General features: G+C 35.0%; 4 protein-coding genes and 1 pseudogene across 4 annotated transcripts; 3 read left to right on the top strand and 2 right to left on the bottom strand.

Annotated features, from left to right (window-relative positions):
- Nucleotides 1–1291: 1291 nt before the first annotated feature.
- Nucleotides 1292–2196, bottom strand: LOC18045417. Its single transcript, XM_006435931.2, has 2 exons — nt 2153–2196; nt 1292–2030 (listed from the first exon to the last, which is right to left on the bottom strand). Exons 1-2 carry the CDS (start codon nt 2194–2196, stop codon nt 1292–1294), a joined length of 783 nt encoding a protein of 260 aa, XP_006435994.2.
- An 11541-nt stretch (nt 2197–13737) lies between these two features.
- Nucleotides 13738–14687, bottom strand: LOC18045416. Its single transcript, XM_024185585.1, has 2 exons — nt 14611–14687; nt 13738–14500 (listed from the first exon to the last, which is right to left on the bottom strand). The coding sequence occupies exons 1-2, from the start codon at nt 14685–14687 to the stop codon at nt 13738–13740; spliced, it is 840 nt and encodes a 279-aa protein (XP_024041353.1).
- Nucleotides 14688–15963: 1276 nt separating this feature from the next.
- Nucleotides 15964–16581, top strand: LOC18045415. The gene is made up of 2 exons (XM_024186387.1): nt 15964–16150; nt 16274–16581. The coding sequence occupies exons 1-2, from the start codon at nt 16025–16027 to the stop codon at nt 16331–16333; spliced, it is 186 nt and encodes a 61-aa protein (XP_024042155.1). The 5' UTR covers nt 15964–16024; the 3' UTR covers nt 16334–16581.
- Nucleotides 16421–17979, top strand: LOC18045414 (annotated as a pseudogene).
- A 3099-nt stretch (nt 17980–21078) lies between these two features.
- On the top strand, nt 21079–24135 carry LOC18045413 (very-long-chain enoyl-CoA reductase). The gene is made up of 4 exons (XM_006435927.2): nt 21079–21458; nt 21594–21633; nt 22219–22973; nt 23700–24135. Exons 1-4 carry the CDS (start codon nt 21390–21392, stop codon nt 23766–23768), a joined length of 933 nt encoding a protein of 310 aa, XP_006435990.1. The 5' UTR covers nt 21079–21389; the 3' UTR covers nt 23769–24135.
- Nucleotides 24136–24217: the final 82 nt, after the last annotated feature.

The following is a 24217-nucleotide window of genomic DNA, read 5'->3' as shown; positions in this document are numbered from 1 at the left end:
ATTAATGTCATCATTTGAGGTTCTCTTTAGCTGTATTGTTGTTAATTTGAAGAGCTAGCTTGATGATGTTTTTCTTTTTCTTTTGTGATTGTATATTTTGCTAATTATCGTGATCAAATTTACATGTTGGTGTTTATGTTTGAAGCTTTTATTTATTCTCTGAGCACTGAATTAATTGTCCTAGAAGGTTGGAATTGCCCTTATACCAATATTTTTTATGAATAGTAACCACTGATTCCCCCCCCCCCCCCCCCCCCCCTCTTTTGGGTCAGAGTAGATTTTTTTTCTTTTTTGTTTTTCAGGTGTCAGAGTAGATTTGATATTTGTATTTGGTACATTCGCAAATGTTTAAAAAATGAGTAAATTGGGTCTAGCCCATTAGAAAAGAGTTAGTAGGCCCAAACCTTCTGATATAAACTGGGTCCATCACATTCCCCAGGTTGAAAAGAAATTCCAGGGCAAACGAGGCAGAAGGCGCCTTATACAAATTTTATGTTTGCCACCCTCAGTTTACATATTTTTTGTATTGGCCTCATCAACTCAGTAGTATGTTTATTTTGACCCTGTTGAACCAAAATCCCGGTTCCTCTTTTGACTGCGTAAGAATTAGTGTTGTATGAAATAGGTGGTTAGATGATGGAGAGAAACAAAAAATCAATGCGTTTACAATTTATACACCATTATTTGTATATGATTCTTGCCTTCTTGAGTAAATTTAGAAGTAGTTTGCAAATAAACATCAAGCCACGACGCCCGGTGCTCATTCCTCACAAGTTCAGGATATATTAAGCATGGTGCACGCATATTTTCTTGTTATATAAATTTACATAAAATTTTAGGCAATTTTCTCCCATCTTTGTTTGTGAAAAACGGACTAACTAAGGAAGCAGATTAAAGATTCGATAATATCTCTAAACATTATTTTTTTTCATTCAATTTTTACCATGTATTTATAAATATTTTCATGATTGATTGAAAAATAAATATGGCAAGCAGTGAATGATCAAAAAAGGAAATATTGCACCAATCCCACCGAAAATGTTTCTTAATTTCTACCAAATACAATAAACCCAAAAAGACGTATTACAATTTCTTTGAAGTACAAGTGTAGAATTCCATGGAAAAATCCCACACACATATGTAGGCTCCGTTTTTTTCTACAAGTGACGGTGATACGCGGTATGCACGACTTAATTAAACTAAAACTTGTAAGGAAATTACCAGACATCAAGCACACAATATGTAACATCATAACGAAGCTTGGCTGTTAATTTGTACACAAACCCTAGTATCAGTTTGCGACCACGTCGACAAGAAGCCCCGTGAGAACTACTGTTGGGTCACCCAGAAGAATACCCACAATAGTTTTGAACACAATCTTCACTACCTTCGTAAATTTGCTACTACTCCTTCGATTGCCACTCAAGTGTTGGCGCAGAACAGGAAGCTCCAAGTTCTCCAAAGCCGCCAAACTATTGCCATCTTGATTATTGAAAGCACCGTTCCTCCATCCATCTATTACCATGTCCATCGCGCAATGGACATGAAAATGATACTCTTTACATTCGGATACATAGGACCAGCCCCTGATGCCGGACACAGTGCCTTCAAGATTCTTCTTCTTGCACCATATGCACTTTGATGACACCTTATTGCGAAGCTTAAACTTAATATTTTCAATAGGCAAATTATTCGGAAGATTTCGGCAACAGGGATGAAGATCCCACCCTTCTTTTTCGCAATGGTAGTGGAAACCTCGAACAGGTTTTCCACAAGCGTAGCAGTATCTTTGGAAGTCCTGAGGTTGATGGAAGATTTTGAAGGTGGAGTTTTTGAAGAAGTCGTGGTGAGCGATGGGGGCTGCGAGCATGCAATCTTGGTGAAGATCAAAGTTGCACTTGTCACATCTGTAGCGTGCCCCAAACCCTAACTCCTTGCAGCCATCGCAATTGTAGGGTTTTTTGTAGCTTTTCAGCTCCAGCTTGTGACGGTGGATAGGATGAGTCTTTCTTCTACCTGTAAACCGAGACCTGATTTAAGACACAACATTAAGTCATAGATTAAAATTTAAAAAAAAAATTCTAGGGTCGAGATTTTCATATATGTATAAATTAATATATAAAAGGACATGTACAAAAAAAAAAAAAAAAACCTTAATCCAGAGGAAGATGAGAAATTGGAAGATACTTGCCCCATAATAAAATTAATAAAGAACAAAAGGGAACTGTATAGTGTATATATATATATATAATGGCAGGCATTAGAGGCCAAGGCTCATCTTATATGTCTATAGCTATGGTTATTCAAATCGTACTGTATTTTCTTCTCCTTTTCGTTGGAAAATAATTGGGTTGATAATGAGAAATTTCGTGGGAACCCCGTTGAATAAGATTATTAAGCCAAGAGATTGGTCATGCGTGGGGCATGCAAAGCTATTATTGTGGCAAGGACTTTGGGATGTTATTGAGTGCAGTTTGTTGACTACGTGTCCACTAGCTTGTTAGCTTAAAATTAGGTTGAGTCGTGATTATTTTATTTTGAATAATCTTTGGCGATTTTGTTGTCATTAACTACCGGTTAATGTTCTATTTGTTAGGGATATTATCTAGGAATTAGGAATGGTTGTTAATTTATTTTGTATTTAAATTCTTTGATAGTTATTAATTAAATGAGGCTAAATCCAATTAAAATTATTGTGGTCTTTTTCTCACCCTGAGAAAATACTATCGTTACTATATAATTTACAGCTTTGATTGGGACCTATCAATTGGTATCAGAGCTACGTTATCCATGGCAACTAACAAAGAGAGAATTGAGCTCTTGGAAGCTGGACTTGGCAGTTTGCAGGATGGCATGAACCGAATGGAGCTTGGAATAAATGACAGGCTACACCACTTGGCAGAAACACTCAACAAGTTAACGGAAACAATTATGGCATCCAAAGGAGCATCAATTCAAATCGCCCATGATCAAAGTGGCTTATCACGCCCAAATTGTAAGGAGCATGAAGGGGGGCGACAAAACTTTTCATTCAAGATGGCAAAACTTGAATTTCTACGGTATTCCGACGACAACCCAACTGAATGGTTTAATCGTGTTAATCATATTTTTGAATTTCAGGGTATCAACAATGAGCAAAAAGTATCTCTAGCCTCATTCCACCTTGAAGGCGAGGCTAATCAATGGTGGCAATGGTTGCGGAGATCATATAAGGAAGAGGGTAAGGAGGTGACATGGGAAATTTTTCATGATGAACTGTGGGCAAGATTTGGTCCTACTGATTGTGAGGATTTTGATGAAGCATTGTCAAAAGTTGAACAAGTGGGCTCCTTACGTGATTATCAAAAGGAATTTGAGCGGCTGGGAAATCGGGTACAAGGTTGGACACAAAAGGCTTTGGTAGGGACATTCATGGGAGGACTCAAACCTGAATTAGCTGAGGACATTAGAATGTTCAAGCCGAAATTATTGAAAGAAGCTATTAGCCTTGCCCGGATGAGAGTTGAGCAGCTGATGCGCCAAAGGGAACCACAAGACGCTTCAACCGATCAGTTGTTGATTTCTCTTCATCAACAAAATTCACACTTGCTTTAATTGTGAGGAGAAATTCACACTTGGTCATTGGTGTACGAGTCCACACCTACTACTCTTGGAGGGATGAAATGGGAATTTAGACGAGGTTTGTGAATGTGAACCTTGAGGACAAGGTTCCTGTCAAATGAGGGGGCAATGTTAAGCCAAGAGATTGGTCATGCGTGGGGCATGCAAAGCTATTATTGTGGCAAGGACTTTGGGATGTTATTGAGTGCGGTTTGTTGACTACGTGTCCACTAGCTTGTTAGCTTAAAATTAGGTTGAGTCGTGATTATTTTATTTTGAATAATCTTTGGCGATTTTGTTATCATTAACTACCGGTTAATGTTCTATTTGTTAGGGATATTATCTAGGAATTTGGAATGGTTGTTAATTTATTTTGTATTTAAATTCTTTGATAGTCATTAATTAAATGAGGCTGAATCCAATTAAAATTATTGTGGTCTTTTTCTCACCCTGAGAAAATACTATCGTTACTATATAATTTACGGCTTTGATTGGGACCTATCAGCTAGCTTCCTTCCACTTTCATTTCTCTGTTAAACCGGAAAATGGTAGCAAGAGATCTTGTGGAAAATAGGGTCCTGGTTATGCGTTTCGGAGAAATTCTCTTGAATTTCTTGTTGGTGTTTCTGAATGTCAATGAGTTGGCCTTCGCGTGTAGGGTCACGCGGTACATGAAATATATGACGACATATTTTTTGTATACAAAAGTTTGAGAACAGTTTGGTAAGATTGATTACTGCTAAAGTAGGTAAGGAGCGTGGCCTTGTAAAGAAGATGATGCGAGATTGGCAACAGTAGCTTGCGAGTGGGGACAAAACTTCTTGTCTTCAAATATGTGACTTGGACATGCTTGGTAAAACAATTTGATTCTGACTTTGGAATTGAGATATAATTTTAAAAACATCAAGTGTGTCACGATATCTATAATAAGTTTATATACATTTAGTCATTTAGGCGCATCAAGTTGTCATGATTGTTTTCAGTTTACTTTAACATAATATAATTCTACTCTTTTTTTGTTAATCTCAATTTGTGAAACTCTATATTTTTATTTTTGCAGCTGTCATGGTCATGGGCTACGAAGTTGAAACGGCATTTGCTGAATAAAAATGACTCTATCATGATGCAAGATGATGAAAAGATCAGATGATTATGAATATCTAATAAACAAAAAGATTAGCTAATGTATAAATTATCTCTAAAAATGGGGAAAAAGCAAAAATGCAATAATATTTTTTAATGCTCTTGTTCGGGAGAGAGAGAAATTTATCTAGATTTCTTATTTTCTTGGTAACATCTCAGTTAGGAGCATTTGGTTTACCGTTTAACATTTATGTAATATCTTTAGATAATTGGGAAAAAAAATTCTAAACACACATAAAAAATATCAAGCGATGAAAATGGTTAGGAGGCAAAAAAAAGAAGAAACGAAAGGAGCTCTTCGTCTCCTAAATGTACAAAGAGTCTGATAAACTTGAGAGAAATTAAATAGCAAACAACGTAAGCATGATTCTTTATGAAAAGTAAAACATGGCAGGCGAGGACTCCAGATCAGTTTAGCATTTATTTTATTTCGAAGGGGGCTCATTCAACATTAGTTTTCAACTCTTCATTAATAATAGCAAACATGACAATTACTACAAATCTCTGACTCGAGACATGGTTAATGAACAACAATTAACCTAATCAACAGGACTAATTATCTGCATATACGTGGATGAAGAGCTGAATTAATTACAGGTAATGGTTATACAGTTGCTTAATTAGGATATTAGTTATAGAGAAACGAGTCAAGATATTAATTACTTATCAAATTTCATTTCCAACCGCAAAACACAAAGCCGACTATCAATGTTGTGCGTGTAAGAAAGATTGCCCTTGTTTGGAAGCTAATGAGGTTTTTCTGCCCTGTTTCCTACGTTTCTCAATAAACATTACAACACTATTTTTTGAAAAATAAGTTTAAAAGAAAATAGCAGCGTTGACAAACCTTGATTTTCCTCCATCACGTGATGAAATTATTAATATTAGCAGCATTGAGATTGAAGGTTCCTGCAACGGTTTGGTAGGTGAGGCTCTTAAAATTAATGATAACAAACAAATAACAGGAAATTATTTTTATGGAACCCATCTACTGGGATCTGTCAGAAACTACCTGATTTAGTAATAAATTTAATCGGGGATGTACGTATCCGGGGCTTCGGTTATGATTCACACATTAATGACTATAAGGTTGTCTGTGCCACTATAGCTTCTTCCAGAAGGCATTGTTGTGATCCTGATAGTGACTGCAGATAGAGAATTTTGGCAACTAAAACAGATTCTTAGAGAGAGATCAACAATAGAGAGAAAATTTTTTTTCATCTGTAAAAAGTGGCTGTCCTCTTTCTTTTTCTAGAGAAAATAAGGTGGCGTTTGTTTTTTAACTTAATGACTTAAAGTGACTTAACTTAATTAATTAAGTTAATTAGAGATGTTTGTTTTTATAACTTAACGAGACTTTTTAGATAATTTTGACTTAATAAAATAAGTTAATATTTTTGGCTTTTTATTTAATGGAGAAATCTGAATTAAGTCAATTATTTGCTAATGTCAAAAATATCCCTGTTTTATAATTTATTTTTCATGTCTATCCCAAAAGGCCAAAACTCACCCGTAGATATTTACTCCACATAAAAATATCCCTGTTTTTCTTTCTTATATTATATACTATAAAATTTGAAATTTATGGTATTTTATATATTAAAATTCTAAAATAATTATGTATTCACTTGAATATAGTTTTACTTATAAATATTAAAATATTGTGGTATTTAATATATTATTTATTTGACATTCAAATTTAATAAGGATACAAATGTAAAAGTACATATTTTCAACTTTTTAAGTTGAAAAAAAACAAACAACTTAATACTTATTTTTCGAGATTCAGACGAAAAAACAAACATATTATTCAGATTCAGACATTCAGATCTATTCAGAATTCAGACTAATTCAGGTCTATTTAGATTTCAGACAAAAAAACAAACGCCACCTAAGTCTTTATATCTCCTTTTAGTGAAAACCCTAGACTCTAAATAATCTAGACTCCAAATAATAGAAAATAAAAGTCACTTTACTTGCTTTTTCTATAGAGAGCCCATCTTGTAAAATAACATAAAACCTCTTATACATAAGCATATTAAATAGAGCCTCCCACTAAATGATATATTTAGACTTTTTACCCAAATAGATACTTATCTTACTTATTAATCCAGTAATGGTGCAGTCAATTAAATGAGCTAACTCGGTGATCATTTGGGAACATACAATAGTGACTATAATAATTAGGCCTGTAATTAAACTAGCTCAATTATTTAATTCCAAATCTACTCCACTAAAAGATTGGAACTGACCTCCATAACTGTATGTTCGAATAATAATTCATCCCAAACTACATTCATTTCTTTACTGCACAATCTTTTGTACCACATCATTAATTAAATCGATATATCAATTGTCCAATCAATTTAATTACATCTTGTTCGTTGATTCTTATTGGTTTTCTCTAATGATCATTTTCAACATACTAAATATGTTGACACACTCTGGCCAGAGAATTCTATGATCCAGTGCTGAAAACTCATCAAGAGATGTGTTGTACAAATTCTATATTGTCAATATATAACTCCAAACTCATAATTGCTCCCACCAAGATACCGGGTAATCTTGACTACATGTATGTGTCGTGCCCATTGGTAACTCAAATGGAATAACAATTATAGTCATGAAATTATAATTAACTCAAGATTAAGATTACAGTAAAATCAATGCCTATGAGATTTAATAAGTCTAACAGTTATTACAAAGTTAATTAAATCTCATATGTGATCCTATTCAATGTAGTCGTACTACATCAATAAATTCATACATGATTAAGACAAATCATTCAATGAATTTATTACAGTCTATACCTAAATAAAGTGCCCAACTTTAGCCGAGAATGTCAGTTTGGTCATTTTTTCTTCTAAACAGGATTCACAGAGTGGCAATGATTCATTTTCTAATAGACCCAAAAGCCCATCTTTGATCATTCTCTGTATCCTATTTTGGTTGATATGACCCAAACGTAAATGCCAGAGGTAACATTAGTTGGAAGAAATATTTCTTTTCTTAGATAAATGTGTATGCTCATCATTATTGATCACTGTGTCATGCATAGAATGGATCATTGGATTTAAATGATATAAATTATCTTCCAATGTACCAGACCAAATAAGTCTTTTATTATAAAAAATAGAAACAGAGGATCCAAAATTTACAATGTACATTTGCTTTGACAAACAAGCTACTGAAATTAAATTCCTCTTAATGTCTGGAATATAAAGACAATTATTCAAAACTAAAGTCTCATTATTAAAAGATAATAAAACATATCCAGTCTTTACTGCTGGCACGAACTGTCCTGTCCCTAACTGCAACTTGACGCTTCCTTCACTTATTTTCCTAGCTTCCTCAAACAAATAAAAAGTGAATTACAAATATGATTAATTGCTCCTGAATCCAACACCCAAGTGTCAATAGGATTCTGAACTAAACAGACCTCAATTACAAAAAGATTTCTCATACCTGATTTCACAATCTTAGGGCAATCCTTTTTCCAGTGACCTTTCTGTCCACACTTGAAGCATTTGCCTTTCAGCTTGCCATTTTGCTTGATAGACGGTCTCTTTTTCCCAGCTTTCTTCTTACCTTTGCTTTTCGGCTTAGGTCTAGAAGAAGAACCTTTTTGAGCAATATTTATGCTTCTCAGAGATTTCTCAGCACAATAGATCTCTTTAGCAGAATGGAGTTCGTTCATCAATTCAGTTAAAGTCATGTTTCTTTTGTTCATGTTATAATTGACCTTAAACTCCTTGAATGTTTCTGGCAGAGATTCTAGCACCATGTCAATCTTTGAGTTATCATCGATTTGTGCTCATTGAATCTCAGCCTCATTCAAATAGTCCATCATTTTGAGGACATGATCACAAACTCTTGTGCCCCTCCCCATTTTATTGTTCATAATTCCTTTCAGCGCTGCTTGTCTCGCGGAGCGAGTACTCTGCCCGAACATTTGTTGGAGACTATTCATTATTTCAGTGGCAGTCTCCAAGTTCTGATGTTTGGTTTACAGAATATTAGAAATCGAGGCTAAAATGTAGCATTTTGCCATTTCATTGGCCTTTTGCCATTTTTCATAAAATCTCCTCTGATTTCTATCAGCATCATCCGCTGGAACTTGAGGGTATGATTGGGTTAAGACATATTTATAATTTTCAGCAGTCAGGACAATGAATATATTTCTTTTCCAATCTATATAGTTCTCTCCAGTGAGTTTGTTTTGACTCAGAATAATAGTAAGTGGGCTCAGGGAAGACATTTTCTGAAAAATAAAACATCCTTGCATAAATAATTTGAAATAATATTCACAATAAATGACAAAAATGCATAAAACCATAAATGCATTTTAATTTATTGTAACGATAATCTAGTACCGCTTTGACAAGCTATCCGTTGGGGAAGTCATGTCTACACTTACTAGACTCAATTACTCATTGGATTATTTACTTTCATGTAGACACATGATAAATAATTATCGTTATCCTTTTGGGCCTAAATTTGTTAACAGAGCTTCGTTGGGAAGGTTAATAACAAATATTAGTTGAGTGTATAACCATTGTTTCAATCTACGTATTTTTCATACAATAGTCACCGTTTGGGTGAACAATCGATTGAAAAATATTTTAATTTTATCTTTGAAGAATTTCATCAAATAAAATATCTAATATATATACCCTCCGAATGGAGCATCACCGTATCATAAAGTCGAGGTATATATATAATTTTATTATTGAACTAACAATGGAGCCTGTGGGAAAATTATCTTGAATTTTCCCTCTCCCACTCAATATTTTAAAATTGATTTTTTTTCTTTTAAAACATACATATTGTTAATTGCATGCTTCCTATAATATTATTTAGATGATATCCAATATTATTAAGCATATGCAAATTTCAAACAATATAATGAGATTCATAATTAATGAATGACATGTACCATTATGCATAGAGCGACACTATATATTCTATATGACATGTTATCATGGCATGTTATCATCCAAAACATAGCATATAGAAAAATAATTAAATAATCTTAATTCATAGATTTCCTAAAATGGAAAAATACATTAACCCTAAGCCTAATCTTCATTGGGCTTCTTGTCAATGTCCATCTTCCATAAGCTTGTCTTTGTTAATGGACTAGGGGAAATTTGGCTTTTAAATTTATTATTGGTCCAACTTTAATTTTAAAGGAAATAAATAAATAATTAAATTATTTTATTAAAATAAAATTTTGGACCAAAAATAAATTTAATGTGTTCAATTTTATCTATACATCTTAATCCATTAATCTCAATTTTAATTGGGCCTAAAACTAGGATTCATTAAGCCTAAAATTATTTTTGAACTTAAATGTAAAAAATTAAAACTTGTCAGTCCAAAGAGAAAAATTATAGAAATATAGGGACCTCAATGATAAAAATCATTGAAACCCTAAATCCAACTTTTTCTCTCTCCACCCACCATCACCACAAAGGGCAGCCACTGTTCACGCATCTCTAACGTCGATTTGACCATCGTCGCTGCACGGGAAAGCTACCAAACGACATTCGCCGCTAGCAGCAACCGCCTGCAATTTTCCATCCCCCGCGCGCGCGCTCTAGTTGCTGGTAGCACTGTTGACCGCGCGTTGCATCTGCTGTTCGCGAGGGCTGCAGCTGCTGCGTGTCCAGCGCTTGCTGGCAGCGTGAGCTGCTGACCGCTGCGCGTGCAGCGTGCACCGTAGGTTGCTGCTGAAATTTCCAGCCTTCATTCTCTGATCATTCGTCGCATGATAATTCTCCAGCGATTTACAAATTTCCTAGGCCAATTTTGGCTTACAAAAAATCTATAACAGTAAAATAAATCAAGAGGAAAATCTGGTGATAAAAAATCACCCCTCTTGTTACAGATCTAAAGAAAAAATACAGTGAAAAATCTAACTATGAATTAAGACAAATCAAAACATAATTTATTCATATATTAAACAAATAATATATAATTGAATAAATTGTGCCACTCTAATACATAAATATCAAGATTGATTTCATACGAAATTCTTAGATATTAATATGAGATGGCTCTGATACCAATTGTTGGAGAAAAATTAGTTTTTTAAATTTTTATAAAACCTTTTAAGATCGCTCTCATACAATATATAAGAATTTGTAATTTAGAAATCGTACCTTGAAAATCCGATTTGGCTTTTTCCCCTGAAATAATTTAGGCTCCCAGATCACGATCCGTCACCACCACTTCTGTTAGATCACGATTCATCACCACCACGCTTGTTAGATCACGATTCGTCACCACCACGCTTGTTAGATCACAAACTGTCACCAATGATCTTCCAGGTTATGACTCAGGTTTGATCTGCACTTGACGTGTGGGTGCCTTTATCACCACTAAAGCAACTAGTACGAGAAAATTTTTCTCTCAACAATAGAGAGAAAAATCTTTTTCTCTGATCTGTATAAAGTGGATGCCCTCTTTCTTTTTTTAGAGAAAATAAGTCTTTATATCTCCTTTTAATGAAAATCATAGGCTCCAAATAATAGAAAATAAAAGTCATGCTACTTGCTTTTTCTATAGGGGGCCCATCTTGTAAAATAACATAAAGCCCCTTACACATAAGCATGTTAAATGGAGCCTCCCACTAAATGATATATTTAGACTTTTTACCCAAAAAGCTAGTTATCTTGCTTATTAATCCATTAGTGCTGCAGTCAATTAAATGAGCTAACCCGATGATCATTTGGGAACATACAATAGTGGCTATAATAATTAGGCATGTAATTAAACTAGCCCAATTATTTAATTCCAAATCTACTCCTCTAAAAGTTTGGAACTGACCTCTATAGTTGTATGTTCGAATAATAATTCGTCCCAAGCCACATTGATTTCTTTACTGCACAATCCTTTGTACCACATCATTAATTAAATCGATATATCAACTGTCCAATCAATTTAATTACATCTTGTTTCTTGATTCTTACTGGTTTTCTCTAATGATCATTTTCAACATACTAAATATGTTGACACACTCTGGCAAGAGAATTCTATGATCAAGTGCTGAAAATCCATCAAGAGATGTGTTGTACAAATTCTATATTGTCAATCTATAACTCCAATCTCATAATTGCTCCCATCAAGATACCGGGTAATCTTGACTACATGTATGTGTCAAGATCCATTGGTAACTCAAATGGAATAACAATTATAATCATGAAATCATAATTAACTCAAGATTAAGATTACAGTAAAATCAATGCCTATGAGATTTAATAAATCTGACAGTTATTACAAAGTTAATTAAATCTCATATGTGATCATATTCAATGTAGTCGTACTACATTAATAAATTCATACATGATTAAGACAAATCATTCAATGAATTTATTACAGTCTATACCTAAATAAAGTGTCCAGCTTTATTTATCAACTGCGAACTAAATTTATTTAATCATAAGATAACTTGTATTTATGTCTTCTGTGAATCCACATGGTGATCACATAAATACATATAATATGATTAAATGGACTTTAATAAAAATATTAATGTAATTAAGATATTTGAATAAAATACCTCATTTATTTTATTAATCAGAAAAATTATTTATTATAATTAAATAAACACATATACTTTTAAAGAGCATATTTTCCCAACAGTTTGTACGGCAATGCTTTCTGTTTTCTCCTCCTATTCACTTCCCAAGAAAGTTTAATTAAATTAATGTCATCATTTGAAGTTCTCTTTAGCTGTATTGTTGTTAATTTGAAGAGCTAGCTTGATGATGTTTTTCTTTTTCTTTTGTGATTGTATATTTTGCTAATTATTGTGATCAAATTTACATGTTGGTGTTTCTGTTTGAAGCTTTTGTTTATTCTCTGAACATTGAACTAATTGTCTTAGAAATCTGGAATTGCCCTTATACCAGTATTTTTTATGAATAATAACCACTGATTTTTCCCCCCACTTTTGGGTCAGAGTAGATTTTTTTTCTTTTTTTTTTTTTCAGGGGTCAGAGTAGATTTGATATTTGTATTTGGTACATTCGCAAATGTTTAAAAAATGAGTAAATTGGGTCTAGCCCATTAGAAAAGAGTTTATAGGCCCAAACCTTCTGATATAAACTGGGTCCATCACATTCCCGAGGTTGAAAAGAAATTCCAGGACAGACGAGGCAGAAGGCGCCTTATACAAATTTTATGTTTTGCGCCCTCAGTTTACATATTTTTTGTATTTGCCTCATCAACTTAGTAGTATGTTTATTTTGCCCCTGTTACACCAAAATCCCGGTTCCTCTTTTGATTGCGTACCAATTAGTGTTGTATGAAATAGGTAGTTAGATGATGGAGAGAAACAAAAAATCAATGTGTTTACAATTTATACACCATTATTTGTATATGATTCTTGCCTTCTTGAGTAAATTTAGAAGTAGTTTGTAAATAAACTTTGAGCCACGAAGCCCCTGGAGCTCATTCCTCGCAAGTTCAGGATATATTAAGCATGGTGCACGCATTTTTTCTTGTTATATAAATTTACGTAAAATTTTAGGCAATTTTCTCCCATCTTTGTTTGTGAAAAACGGATTAACTAATGAAGCAGATTAAAAATTTGATAATATCTCTAAACATTTTTTTTTCATTCAATTTTTACCATGTATTTGTAAATATTTTCATGATTGATTGAAAAATAAATAAATATTTTCATGATTGATTGAAAAATAAATATGGCAAGGAGTGAATGATCAAAAAGGAAATATTGCACCAATCCCACCGAAAATTTTTCTTAATTTCTACCAAATACAATAAACCCAAAAAGACATATTACAGTTTCTTTGAAGTACAAGTGTAATTCCATGGAAAAATCCCGCACACATATGTACGCTCCTTATTTTGTACAAGTGACGGTGATACGCGGTACGCACGACTTAATTAAACTAAAACCTTCAAGCACACAATATAATACATCAAGAAGAAGCTTGGCTGTTAATTTGTACACAAACCCTAGTATCATTTTGCGACCAAGTCGACAAGAAGCCCCGTGAGAACTACTGTTGGGTCACCTAGAAGAATTCCCACAATAGTTTTGAACACAATCTTCATCACCTTCATAAATTTGCTACTCCTCCTTCGATTCCCACTCAAGTATTGGCGCAGAAGAGGAAGCTCCAAGTTCTCCAAAGCCGTCAAACTATTGCCATCATGACTACTGAAAGCACCGTTCCTCCATCCATCTATTACCATGTCCATCGCGCAATGGACATGAAAACGATACTCTTTACATTCGGATACATAGGACCAGCCCCTGATGCCGGACACAGTGCCTTCAAGATTCCTCTTCTTGCACCATATGCACTTTGATGACACCTTATCGCGAAGCTTAAACTTAATATTTTTAATAGGCAAATTACTCGGAAGATTTCGGCAACAGGGATGAAGATCCCACCCTTCTTTTTCGCAATGGTAGGAGAAACCTCGAACAGGTTTTCCACAGGCGTCACAGTATCTTTGGCAGTCCTGACAATAATGAGAACATTTTTGAGGAGGTTGGTGGAAGATTTTGAAGGTGGAGTTTTTGAAGAAGTCGTGGTGGGCGATGGGGGTTGCGAGCATGCAATCTTGGTGAAGATCAAAGTCGCACTTGTCACATCTGTAGCGTGCCCCGAACCCTAACTCCTTGCAGCCATCGCAAGTGTAGGGTTTTTTGTAGCTTTTCAGCTCCAGCTCGTGAGGGTGGATAGGATGAGTCTTTCCCATACTTGTATACGGAGACCTGCTTTAAGACAAAAAATTATTTCATTAATTAAAATATAAAAAAATCTAGGGTTGAGATTTATATATGTATAAATTAATATGAAAAAGGAAATGTACAAAAAAAAATACCTTATTGTTTTAGCATGTGCAATGAACTGATCATCTCTTGAAGAGGAAGATGAGAAATTAGAAGATGCTTGTCCCATAATGAAACTAATAAAGAACAAAAGGGAACGATATATAATGGCAAGCATTAGAGGCCAAGGCCAATCTTATATGCGCTATAGCTATGGTTATTCAATTCACTGTATTTTCTTCTCCTTTTCGTTGGAAAATAATTGGGTTGATAATGAGAAATTTCGTGGGAACCCCGTTGAATAAGATTATTACCAGTAACTATATAATATGCCACAGTTTTTATTATTTAGTTAAGCAGCAAAGGCATATCAGATGGTTAATTAATCCAAAATTAATTAAAACAGTAATTAAGGCAGAAACGCAGAAGTAACGTGACCAAATAACTTTCATTGCAATTGCAATGACAGTCAGAAAATGGAGAGACAGAATCAAGAAAACGACCGAGGCATTAAAAATACTGCTAGCTTCCTTCTACTTTCATTTCATCTATTAAACCAGAAATGTTAACAAGAGATCTTGTGGAAAAAAGGGTCCTGGTTTTGCGTTTCAGAGAAATTCTCATGAAAAATTGGGAATTTTTTATTATTTAGTTAAGCAGCCAGGGCATATTATATGGTTAATTAATCCAAAATTAATTTGAAACAGTAATTAAACTGGAGGGAGAGGCATGCAGAAAGGCAAAAGAAACATGACCAAATAACTTTCATTGCAATTGCAATGAAATTCAGAAAATGGAGAGACAGAATCAAGAAAACGACTGGTGCCTGAAAACTACTGCTAGCTTCCTGCTACTTTCATTTCATTTGTTAAACCAGAATGGTAACAAGAGATCTTGTGGAAAAAAGGGTCCTGGTTTTGCGTTTCGGAGAAATTCTCTTGAATTTCTTGTTAGTGTGTCTGAATGTTAATGAGTTGTAGGGTCACGCGGTACATGAAATAGGAGGTAATGGCAATGACTCGAGACATGGTTAATGAACAACAATTAACCTAATCAACAGGACTAATTATCTGCATATACGTTGATGAAGAGCTGAATTAATTAAAGGTAATGGTTTTACAGTTGCTTAATTAGGATTAGGATATTAGTTATAGAGAAACGAGTCTAGATATTAATTACTTATCAAATTTCATTTTCAACTGCAAAACACAAAGCCGACTATCAAGAAAGATTGCTCTTGTTGGGAAGCTAATGAGGCTTTTCTGCCCTGTTTCCTACGTTTTTCAATAAACATTACAACACTAATTTTTGAAAAATAAGTTTAAAGAAAATAGAGCCCCTAGTATGGGCCTCAGCCCAAGCAAATCTTTTGGGCTTGGATTCCACAATTCCTCCTCACATAATTGTTTTCCTGTGAAAGGCACTGAAGTCACTGTGCTCATTCGTTCTTTCCTTTCTGAAGAGAACATGAATACAAAATTCGGAGCAAAGCAGCCCACCGGGACTCCGTCACTGGCGTGGTCTTGCGTCGTGGTTATCGTGTCGCTTCTCGCCGGCGCCTCTGTCGTCCACAACATCTATAAGCCTGACCTTGTAATTATATTTCTCTTGTTTCTTTTCTTCACACTCGGAAGCTGTTTGATAAAATGCCTGACTTACAATTCTCGATTGCCCGTAAGCTGTTCGATAAAATGTTTTAATTTCTTTTGCTTGCAGACACTGCCTCCGGTGGAAAAAATTGATGGGGCTATCGGCAAACAGCATCCTGAGAAATGATGCTACGGCATCTGTAGCTGAAAGTTTCTGTTTTTTCCTTCACTAATTCTTGTGTCTTGTTGTGTCACTGTTTCGATAAGAAAAGTAATGAATATTTGGATGAAAACTAGGGCAACAGTTTTTTCATTGTTTAACTTTTTTCGTTTGTCTTGTCATCTTAGACACTATCTTGTACCTTTTTAAGTTATCGGTACATACAAAGATTGGGACACAACCGAAGTGCTTGCTGCTTAGCAGTTTATATTAAATAATAAAATTGTCTTCTCCAGGAAACTTGTTCTAACAAATCTGCTTCAAGTCATTCTACTAATATAATTATTAGAATAATGGTGGCAATGAGTAGGAGTTCGATACTTCCCTGGAGAGGAAGATGGTTGCAACGCGAACCAATATGCATAGCGGTGTCTATAATCACCGGTTGGCTTCTCGATTCTACAAAGATTTCTCAATCTGGCTCTATCATGGTGTTGTGGGAACGCCTGGCCCAGCACCATGGACTCCTGCAAGAACACCGGCAAAAACACTACTGCCTGGAGCTAGAAGTTTCGCCTCGAGTGAATATTATTCAACTCCTCGACAAACTCCTTCCCGCCCAAAAACTCCAGTAGTTTTTAGCACATCATCAGATTCATATGCTCCTTCCGAAGAAGAGTTAGAGATGGAAGAAGAACAAGTCCTCGATGAACCATACCAGAGTCCCAAATTTGCAAACCCATGGCTCCAAGAGGTTGCTGTTCTCTCATGGGGTACAGCACTGAATGTGATTCGAACTCCTGAAATTGTGTTGACGGTGATGGCACTCATACTATGCTCACTATTCAAGCACTTGAGCCACCATGACTTCAAAGCCGTTAACTGGCTTCTCAGTTTCTGCATCCTTGCATTATGTCTTGTTTTCTTCTCTTTCAATGATGATGTCCCAACCTTCGTTCAAGGAAGTTTCATCTTCATTAGAGAAACATCCCACAATGCTTATCGTGCTTCATCTTATGTCATCTCCTCCCTGTCAGTTTATATGCCGTTCAAGGCTAGCCTAACATTTGGTGCAATAACCAAACGTCTGCTTAAACTTCATATTAGTCTCTTCAACTTCTGGATGATCTTTCATGCATTACTCATATCCACAAATGCTTATCTGATGCTTGTCAGTGCACTTTTACCCAGTTACATCACAGGTTATGCTGTTGCGATTGCCACAGCCGCTCTTTGCTTCCATACATGCAGATTTTTCTCGACGCAAGGGCATCGTCGCATTTCTGCAACCAGATATCCGTTGAAGGCATTGCTCACAAACGAGGTTAAAGGCGCAAAATGCGATAATGGAGGTCCAGAGGATCTTGCACCCGAACCTCTGGGAGAAGTTAAGAGGAGCGAATTGCGTAACACAACTGCAGCACTCGCAAGACCAGATTGCATTTTGATCGGAGGAGATATCGTATTTTGGATGGATATTAAGCCGGAGAACTTTTGGGATGACATCCTTATCGTGCTAGCTCTTTGGGGGATCAACAAGCTCTACTTGTACCTTGTTCCGATATTCTACTCCAAGAACATCAGAAAATGACCGTCATCAACACCCCGTATTATGACAACAATTCATCAATCTCAACTCCTTTCCTCCTGCTTCTGTTTCAGATTTTAGCCATTACATAATGTACACATGTATTATATTTATAGTATGACGAGACATTTTTATTTTTCATTTCTCCTTTTGCTTTGTTAGACTACATGATATTATGACATGTAATGAAATTAACAACATAATTGACACCTGACGACGGCAAAAAATTGTTAAGAAACTCCATCAGAACTCTCTCAGAGGCTGAGGCAGGTACATTTTCAAATTTCTATGCCCACTAATGCCACTTGCTGTCAAATTGCCTTAATTAGCTCCATATCATTTCAAAAAAATCTGAAATAAACTCTGACTTTATGCAAAACCATGCATGCATGCTTGATCTAGCGTAGAATTGCACAAACAGTCTGGTCTTTTGGCGGAAACAGCTGTGTCAACTAGATGCAAGGCTTTTGTTGCTTAGCCTAGCTTTGACAATTTTTTTATTACCCATGCAGGCATTCAACCTTATTACCAATCTAGTTAGATGCCATGTCTGGTAGCTAATGTGTGATTTTCCTGTAACATTCTGAGTTTCATTGGAATCTTTGTGCCTTGGTGCGTTAAATGCTAATGATGTTACCATCGGAGATAAACCGAGAATAATAGTGAACAACAATATCCAACATACGTAAAGTTTGTTTAATATCGATGTGTTTCTATTGAATTTTGAAGTTAAGTAACCAATTAATATTTCCCAACTATCCACTCTAAAATTTTATGGCAGACACACGAATTAAATTAACATAAAACACTTTCTAATTCTTTATAATTTAACAATTATTGAGTATGATAAGTGTGTGCTTCCTTATTTGATCAAGTGCTTTTAGGTATTTTTATTTATTTGGCCACTGAAATTCATGTATCGGAAGTAAGAAATTAAAAAAAATAATAATTTGTTCAAAAAATATGACAAGTGTTATGAGAAATTCTCGTGGACTGGGGAGACAATCCCCATAACTGCTGTTGCTACCATAATTCACTCGTCCTATCATCAATTAATATAAGTAAAACTAAAAATAATAATAATAATAATAATAATACCCTGCTATTTTGTGCACTAAAAAGCATTGAATTGTCAAACTGAGTGGATATAAGTTGGTGGATGGCTGCTAAGGTTCACTAAATGTTGTAGGACAGGACTCGGAAAAAGACTTGAGAAATCATCATCACAATTTCATTCTTCTATTTCTTTTAAATCATAGCAGTATAAATTTATAACGACACAAAGTTAAAATGCTAATGGTGCTTTGTTATCGGGTTTAGGTCCACGAACAGTGAGTGAAGGTATTGTTATAGCAAAGTATTTTCACAGTATATTAGTTTGTCTCCATGTTTGTCACTTTGTCAATATTGTGATTTGACGTCTGATTAAAGGATTAAGATTCTTTATTTCTTAATCTGAGTTATTATAAGTTTTTAAAAATTTTTTAACACCTACATTTTAGTGTTAAAATTTTTTAAAGTTCTGTTATTTACCCAAGTCAAACCCAAAAACAATAAATGACATCGTTTTAATCTCTCTCTTTTTTCCTTTCATTCAAGTTAAAACGACATCGTTTTAGCTTTGTTAAGGCAAAATTGTTACAGCCCCAAATTGCTTTCTTTTTCTCTTCGTCTCACAGCCTTTCTCCTTCTATTTCTCTGTTTCTCTTCCCCTTCGTTTCACAGCCACCATCACGCATACCCAACCATCAACACCCACCACACCAACAATCATCAGCCTGGCAACCACCATCACGTAGAGTTCCATCACATATACCTAGCCATCGGCACCACCAAAAGACAAAAAAGAAAGTTTGAACAATGATGAGTGTCGGCATTGTTGTTGAAGGATGAGTTTCGGCATTTACGATAGCCGCGAAAATTTTTTGACAGAAGATTGAGTTTCGACATCTACCCTTGAAAGTTAAGTTTTGATTCTACATGACTTTCCCAGTAACTAAGGTCCTCTCTTTGTTGGCAGCAGCTTATTTTCGAAGCTTGAATTTTACTTGAATTTGGCAACATTAGTTTTTCTTATATATATTAGGGAAACTAGTTAGCTTTCTGCTGTGAATAGAAGACTATCATGCAATTTGTTGGTAAATTATATGCTCACGCGCCATTGTTAATTTTGGCTATTGTGTAATTTGTTGGACTAACTATTAATTACATCTCTAGATGTCCTGTATTGCGCATGCAGGCCAAGATTTCCTTATTAAAACTGTTTGTATTTGTCAAGTTTATGAGAAAGCCGTTTGCAAAGAATTTGTTGTTTTATTTTGTGAAGCGATATTGCTATTGATGTTAAATTAAGTTAACATAATGGGTAATAAGCTGAGTATTTGTTTCTATGTTTGTGAATCTTGAGTTATTTCATTTTGTTTCTATATTATAGTTTCCAAATTTAACAAATTACCGATAATTAATGGTGGGTATGCGTGATGGTGGCTGTGAAATAAAGCGAAAGAGAAACAGAAAAATAGAAGGAGAAAGGGGTTGTGAGACGAAGAGAATGAGAAAGCAATTTGAGGCTGTTGTGAGACGAAGAGAAAGAGTAATTTGGGGCTGTTGTTGATTTTGCCTTAACCAAGCTAAAACGACGTCGTTTTAGGAAGAATGAAAGGGGAAAAAAAAAGGATTGAAACAACGTCGTTTATTGCTTTTAGGGTTTGACCCGGGGCTTGACTCGGAGTAACTAGCATTTTTTAAATTTTTAACACCTATATTTTAGTGTCAAATTATTATAAAGATTTAACTATTTTTATTTTTTAATTGATTAACCACTAATTATGTTAATAAAATTTATTCGAAAGAAGATTTGATCATAGGCGAATTTAAATCCCAAATAAAAATAATCCAAGTGTCACATTATCGCCACTCTTAGATAGTTCAGAGAATCAGTAAAAATTAACTTAAATTTAGTTATCTAACAGGTACTTAGATTGTGAGATATGATAACCTTAGATACCGTGTAAAATTTTACAAGAAAAAAAAAGTTAGAAATCGATTTAATGACTTAAAAAAAACAAACAGTATGAAGTATTAACAACTGATTTCGTTGACTTTGAAAACGAACCGTCCATTTTTTAGGATGCAGTAAACTGCGGATCTATCGACATTAATCAAACGGCCCAGGCGGAGTGATTTAACAGCAAGAGCAAAATTGAAACAAGCAAGTTCTCATAAGAAATAACGAGGGAAGGATTTGTCAGCGTGGTTCATCGGTTCGCTTTGGTTAGCTCTCCTACCCCCAACCACACGCCTTTATTATGCATCTACATCTACTTGGCCACCCAGTTCTATCATCGAACTCGTTTCCACTTTCCAGATCTCATTAAATTTCCCATTTCAGCTTTCAGGCTTATCGTCTTCTCTACCAATCCTGCTGATACTTAAAGGGTTTGTTTGTTTGTCTATTTGCTGAAGCGGGTATCTTCCGAAGAAAGTAAAAACAAAATGAAGGTGACTGTAATTTCACGCAGCGGTCGAGAAGTTATCAAAGGAGGGCTTGAACTTAATGATTCAGTATGTTTGTTCACTTTGTCCCTTAAAAAATCTTTTTTTTGTTCTGTTTGTTCACTTGGACAATGGAGACAATTGAAGTGTAAACTTTTTCATGGTTGCTTTATTTGATTTTTTGTATTTTCTTTGATTTTGTAGGCCACAGTGGCTGATCTGCAGGAGGCAATTCATAAGCGAAGTAAGTCCTATATTTCTATTTTTTTGACTTGTTTTAATTATGCCATTGGTTGTATTGGAGGTTTGATTTCATTCAGAAAGATTGCATTTTGCTTCTTCTCACTAATTATTGCAGCATCCTGAGTGTTTGATAAGTAGTTGAAGACTCTGTTATGCATTTTCTTTAGTTGTGGATAGACATTTGTGTGAACCATGTCTTTAAATTTTTACTATGAATTAGTTGGTGCTAGAAATGTTAGAAAAAGTAAACGAAAAGAGTAATAAGAAGTGAAAAGGACAGAAACTTACAACAATTCTTGAAGAGGCTGATTTTTATTGATTCTTCGTGCTCACAGTTGTATCATTTCTATCGTTTGCTGGTCAGTGGTCCCTGGCTTTCAAGTTTTAATGTAAATTAGTTATTTGCAACATCGCATGATCCACTGTTCACTGTCTAAACTTTTTCCCTAAAATACCATACCCTGTTAAAAATTTGATTTTGATAATTCCATTTGATTGAGCTATTTCACACAATATATTTGTATATTGGCAATCCCAGATGTAATTTCAATTCTATAAGCTAATTTTTTGTGCCTTTTCTCAACAGCCAAAAAAATTTACCCTTCAAGGCAGAGGCTAACCCTCCCACTCCCTCCTGGATCCAAGCAGAGAGCTACTGTCCTCGATTACAAGAAGAGTCTCAAAGAATACTCTGATGGAAACTCGGGCAACTTGACTGTAATGTTCAAGGACCTGGGTCCACAAGTTTCCTATCGTACACTTTTCTTCTTTGAGTACTTGGGTCCTTTGATTCTCTATCCCATTTTTTACTACTTCCCTGTCTATCAATTCTTTGGCTATAAAGGGGAGCGTGTCATTCACCCAGTTCAGACATATGCTTTATACTACTGGTGTTTCCACTACTTCAAACGAATTATGGAAACATTTTTTGTGCACCGCTTCAGTCATGCAACGTCGCCAATTTCGAATGTGTTTAGGAACTGTGCTTATTATTGGTCCTTTGGTTCTTATATTGCCTACTATGTGAACCACCCACGATATACCCCAGTTAGTGACCTCCAAATGAAGATTGGCTTTGCTTTTGGAATAATTTGTCAGATCGCAAACTTTTATTGCCATATATTGCTGAAGAATCTTCGTAGCGCTGATGGAAGTGGAGGGTATCAAATCCCTCGGGGGTTTCTGTTCAATATTGTGACCTGTGCTAATTACACTACAGAAATTTATCAGTGGCTGGGATTCAATATTGCGACACAGACTGTTGCAGGCTACATCTTTCTTGTGGTTGCTGCACTTATTATGACCAATTGGGCCCTCGCAAAGCATCGTCGTTTGAAGAAGGTAACTTCTTAGCTTGTAGTTGTTTTTTTTTTTTTTCAACTTGGATGCATAGCTTTGGAATTCTTCATTTATACTGGACTGATTTACATCTTCCTTTTGATGCCTTTTTCCACATTTAGGCCTATCTAGGTTAGGAGAACTGAATCTTGGTAGTGTCTGATACTAAAACTATATACTGAAATGATACTGTCTTTTGTGAATTATCTTTTGTGTATGAGAATTCATTTGTTTGCCGTGGATGCCTATCACATCTACTGCTATGCGAATCTACACATTATGGTTACATTATATACACATTAGATGAATAATATAGATGCGCACATAAGTTCAGAAGTGGCTGACGGTGTGGCCAGACTTGGATAAGTAGACTCAATTTCTCGGATGTTATTGGATCAGACTTTTATCTTGTCTGAAATTAAACTATCAAATTACCTTAGTTCATTCAGATCAAGTGTTGCATAATTAGTGCTTTCTTGTTCGGTTTAGATCATAATCAGATTTATTTGGAAACCTAAATTGCTTTTGGCTATTGCATAAATAGAGAGGGTATAGTTGTTACATTAACTGGTTCATTGAAATTATATTCCAGGTAGGAAAATCAATTGTAGGCATTTGAAAGTCTTGATAATCTTGATTCCTGAAAATGAGAGCATTGATAGTTTTCCAATATTCTTGTGTTGTTTTATATAGAATGTTTTGCTTACGTTCACCCCTTGTGATCTGCAGCTATTTGATGGAAAAGACGGAAGGCCCAAGTATCCACGGCGATGGGTAATACTGCCCCCATTCCTGTAGAAGTGAATGGCGAGCCTGCCGCTCATTGGTTAAGTTTTGGATTCAACTTCTTGTATTGAAGACTATCAGTCCTTTCTCTTCAGATATGAACTAGAGCTCCCATGTTAACCTAGTTTCATTATTGGTGTTTAGACAGTTTAGACGTTGTAATTCATTTGAGCAGTGCGAGCATATTTTCTTTTATCTAAATCAAATTACTTAGCAAAGTGTTCAGACTTTTCTTAGCTTCATTGCATGTTCGTGGCTAATCTTTGATACGCCGTTGCTTCTTTCTTTCTTTCTTTCTTTGTTTGCAAGTAATGTGTAATCTAGCAGCCTTTTGGCACAATGAAGTCCTCAATTTGCAACTTTGGCAAGGTTGCACCAACAATGAATATATATTTGTGCCACTGATGTTCATCATTTGCAAGATTTTTTTTTATTCTGTTATACACAGATTGTTACTGATA

This window comes from Citrus clementina, unplaced genomic scaffold, assembly GCF_000493195.1.
Source record: "Citrus clementina cultivar Clemenules unplaced genomic scaffold, Citrus_clementina_v1.0 scaffold_4, whole genome shotgun sequence".
NCBI classification, from domain to species: Eukaryota; Viridiplantae; Streptophyta; class Magnoliopsida; order Sapindales; family Rutaceae; genus Citrus; species Citrus x clementina.
This window is presented reverse-complemented; position numbering and strand designations above follow the sequence as displayed.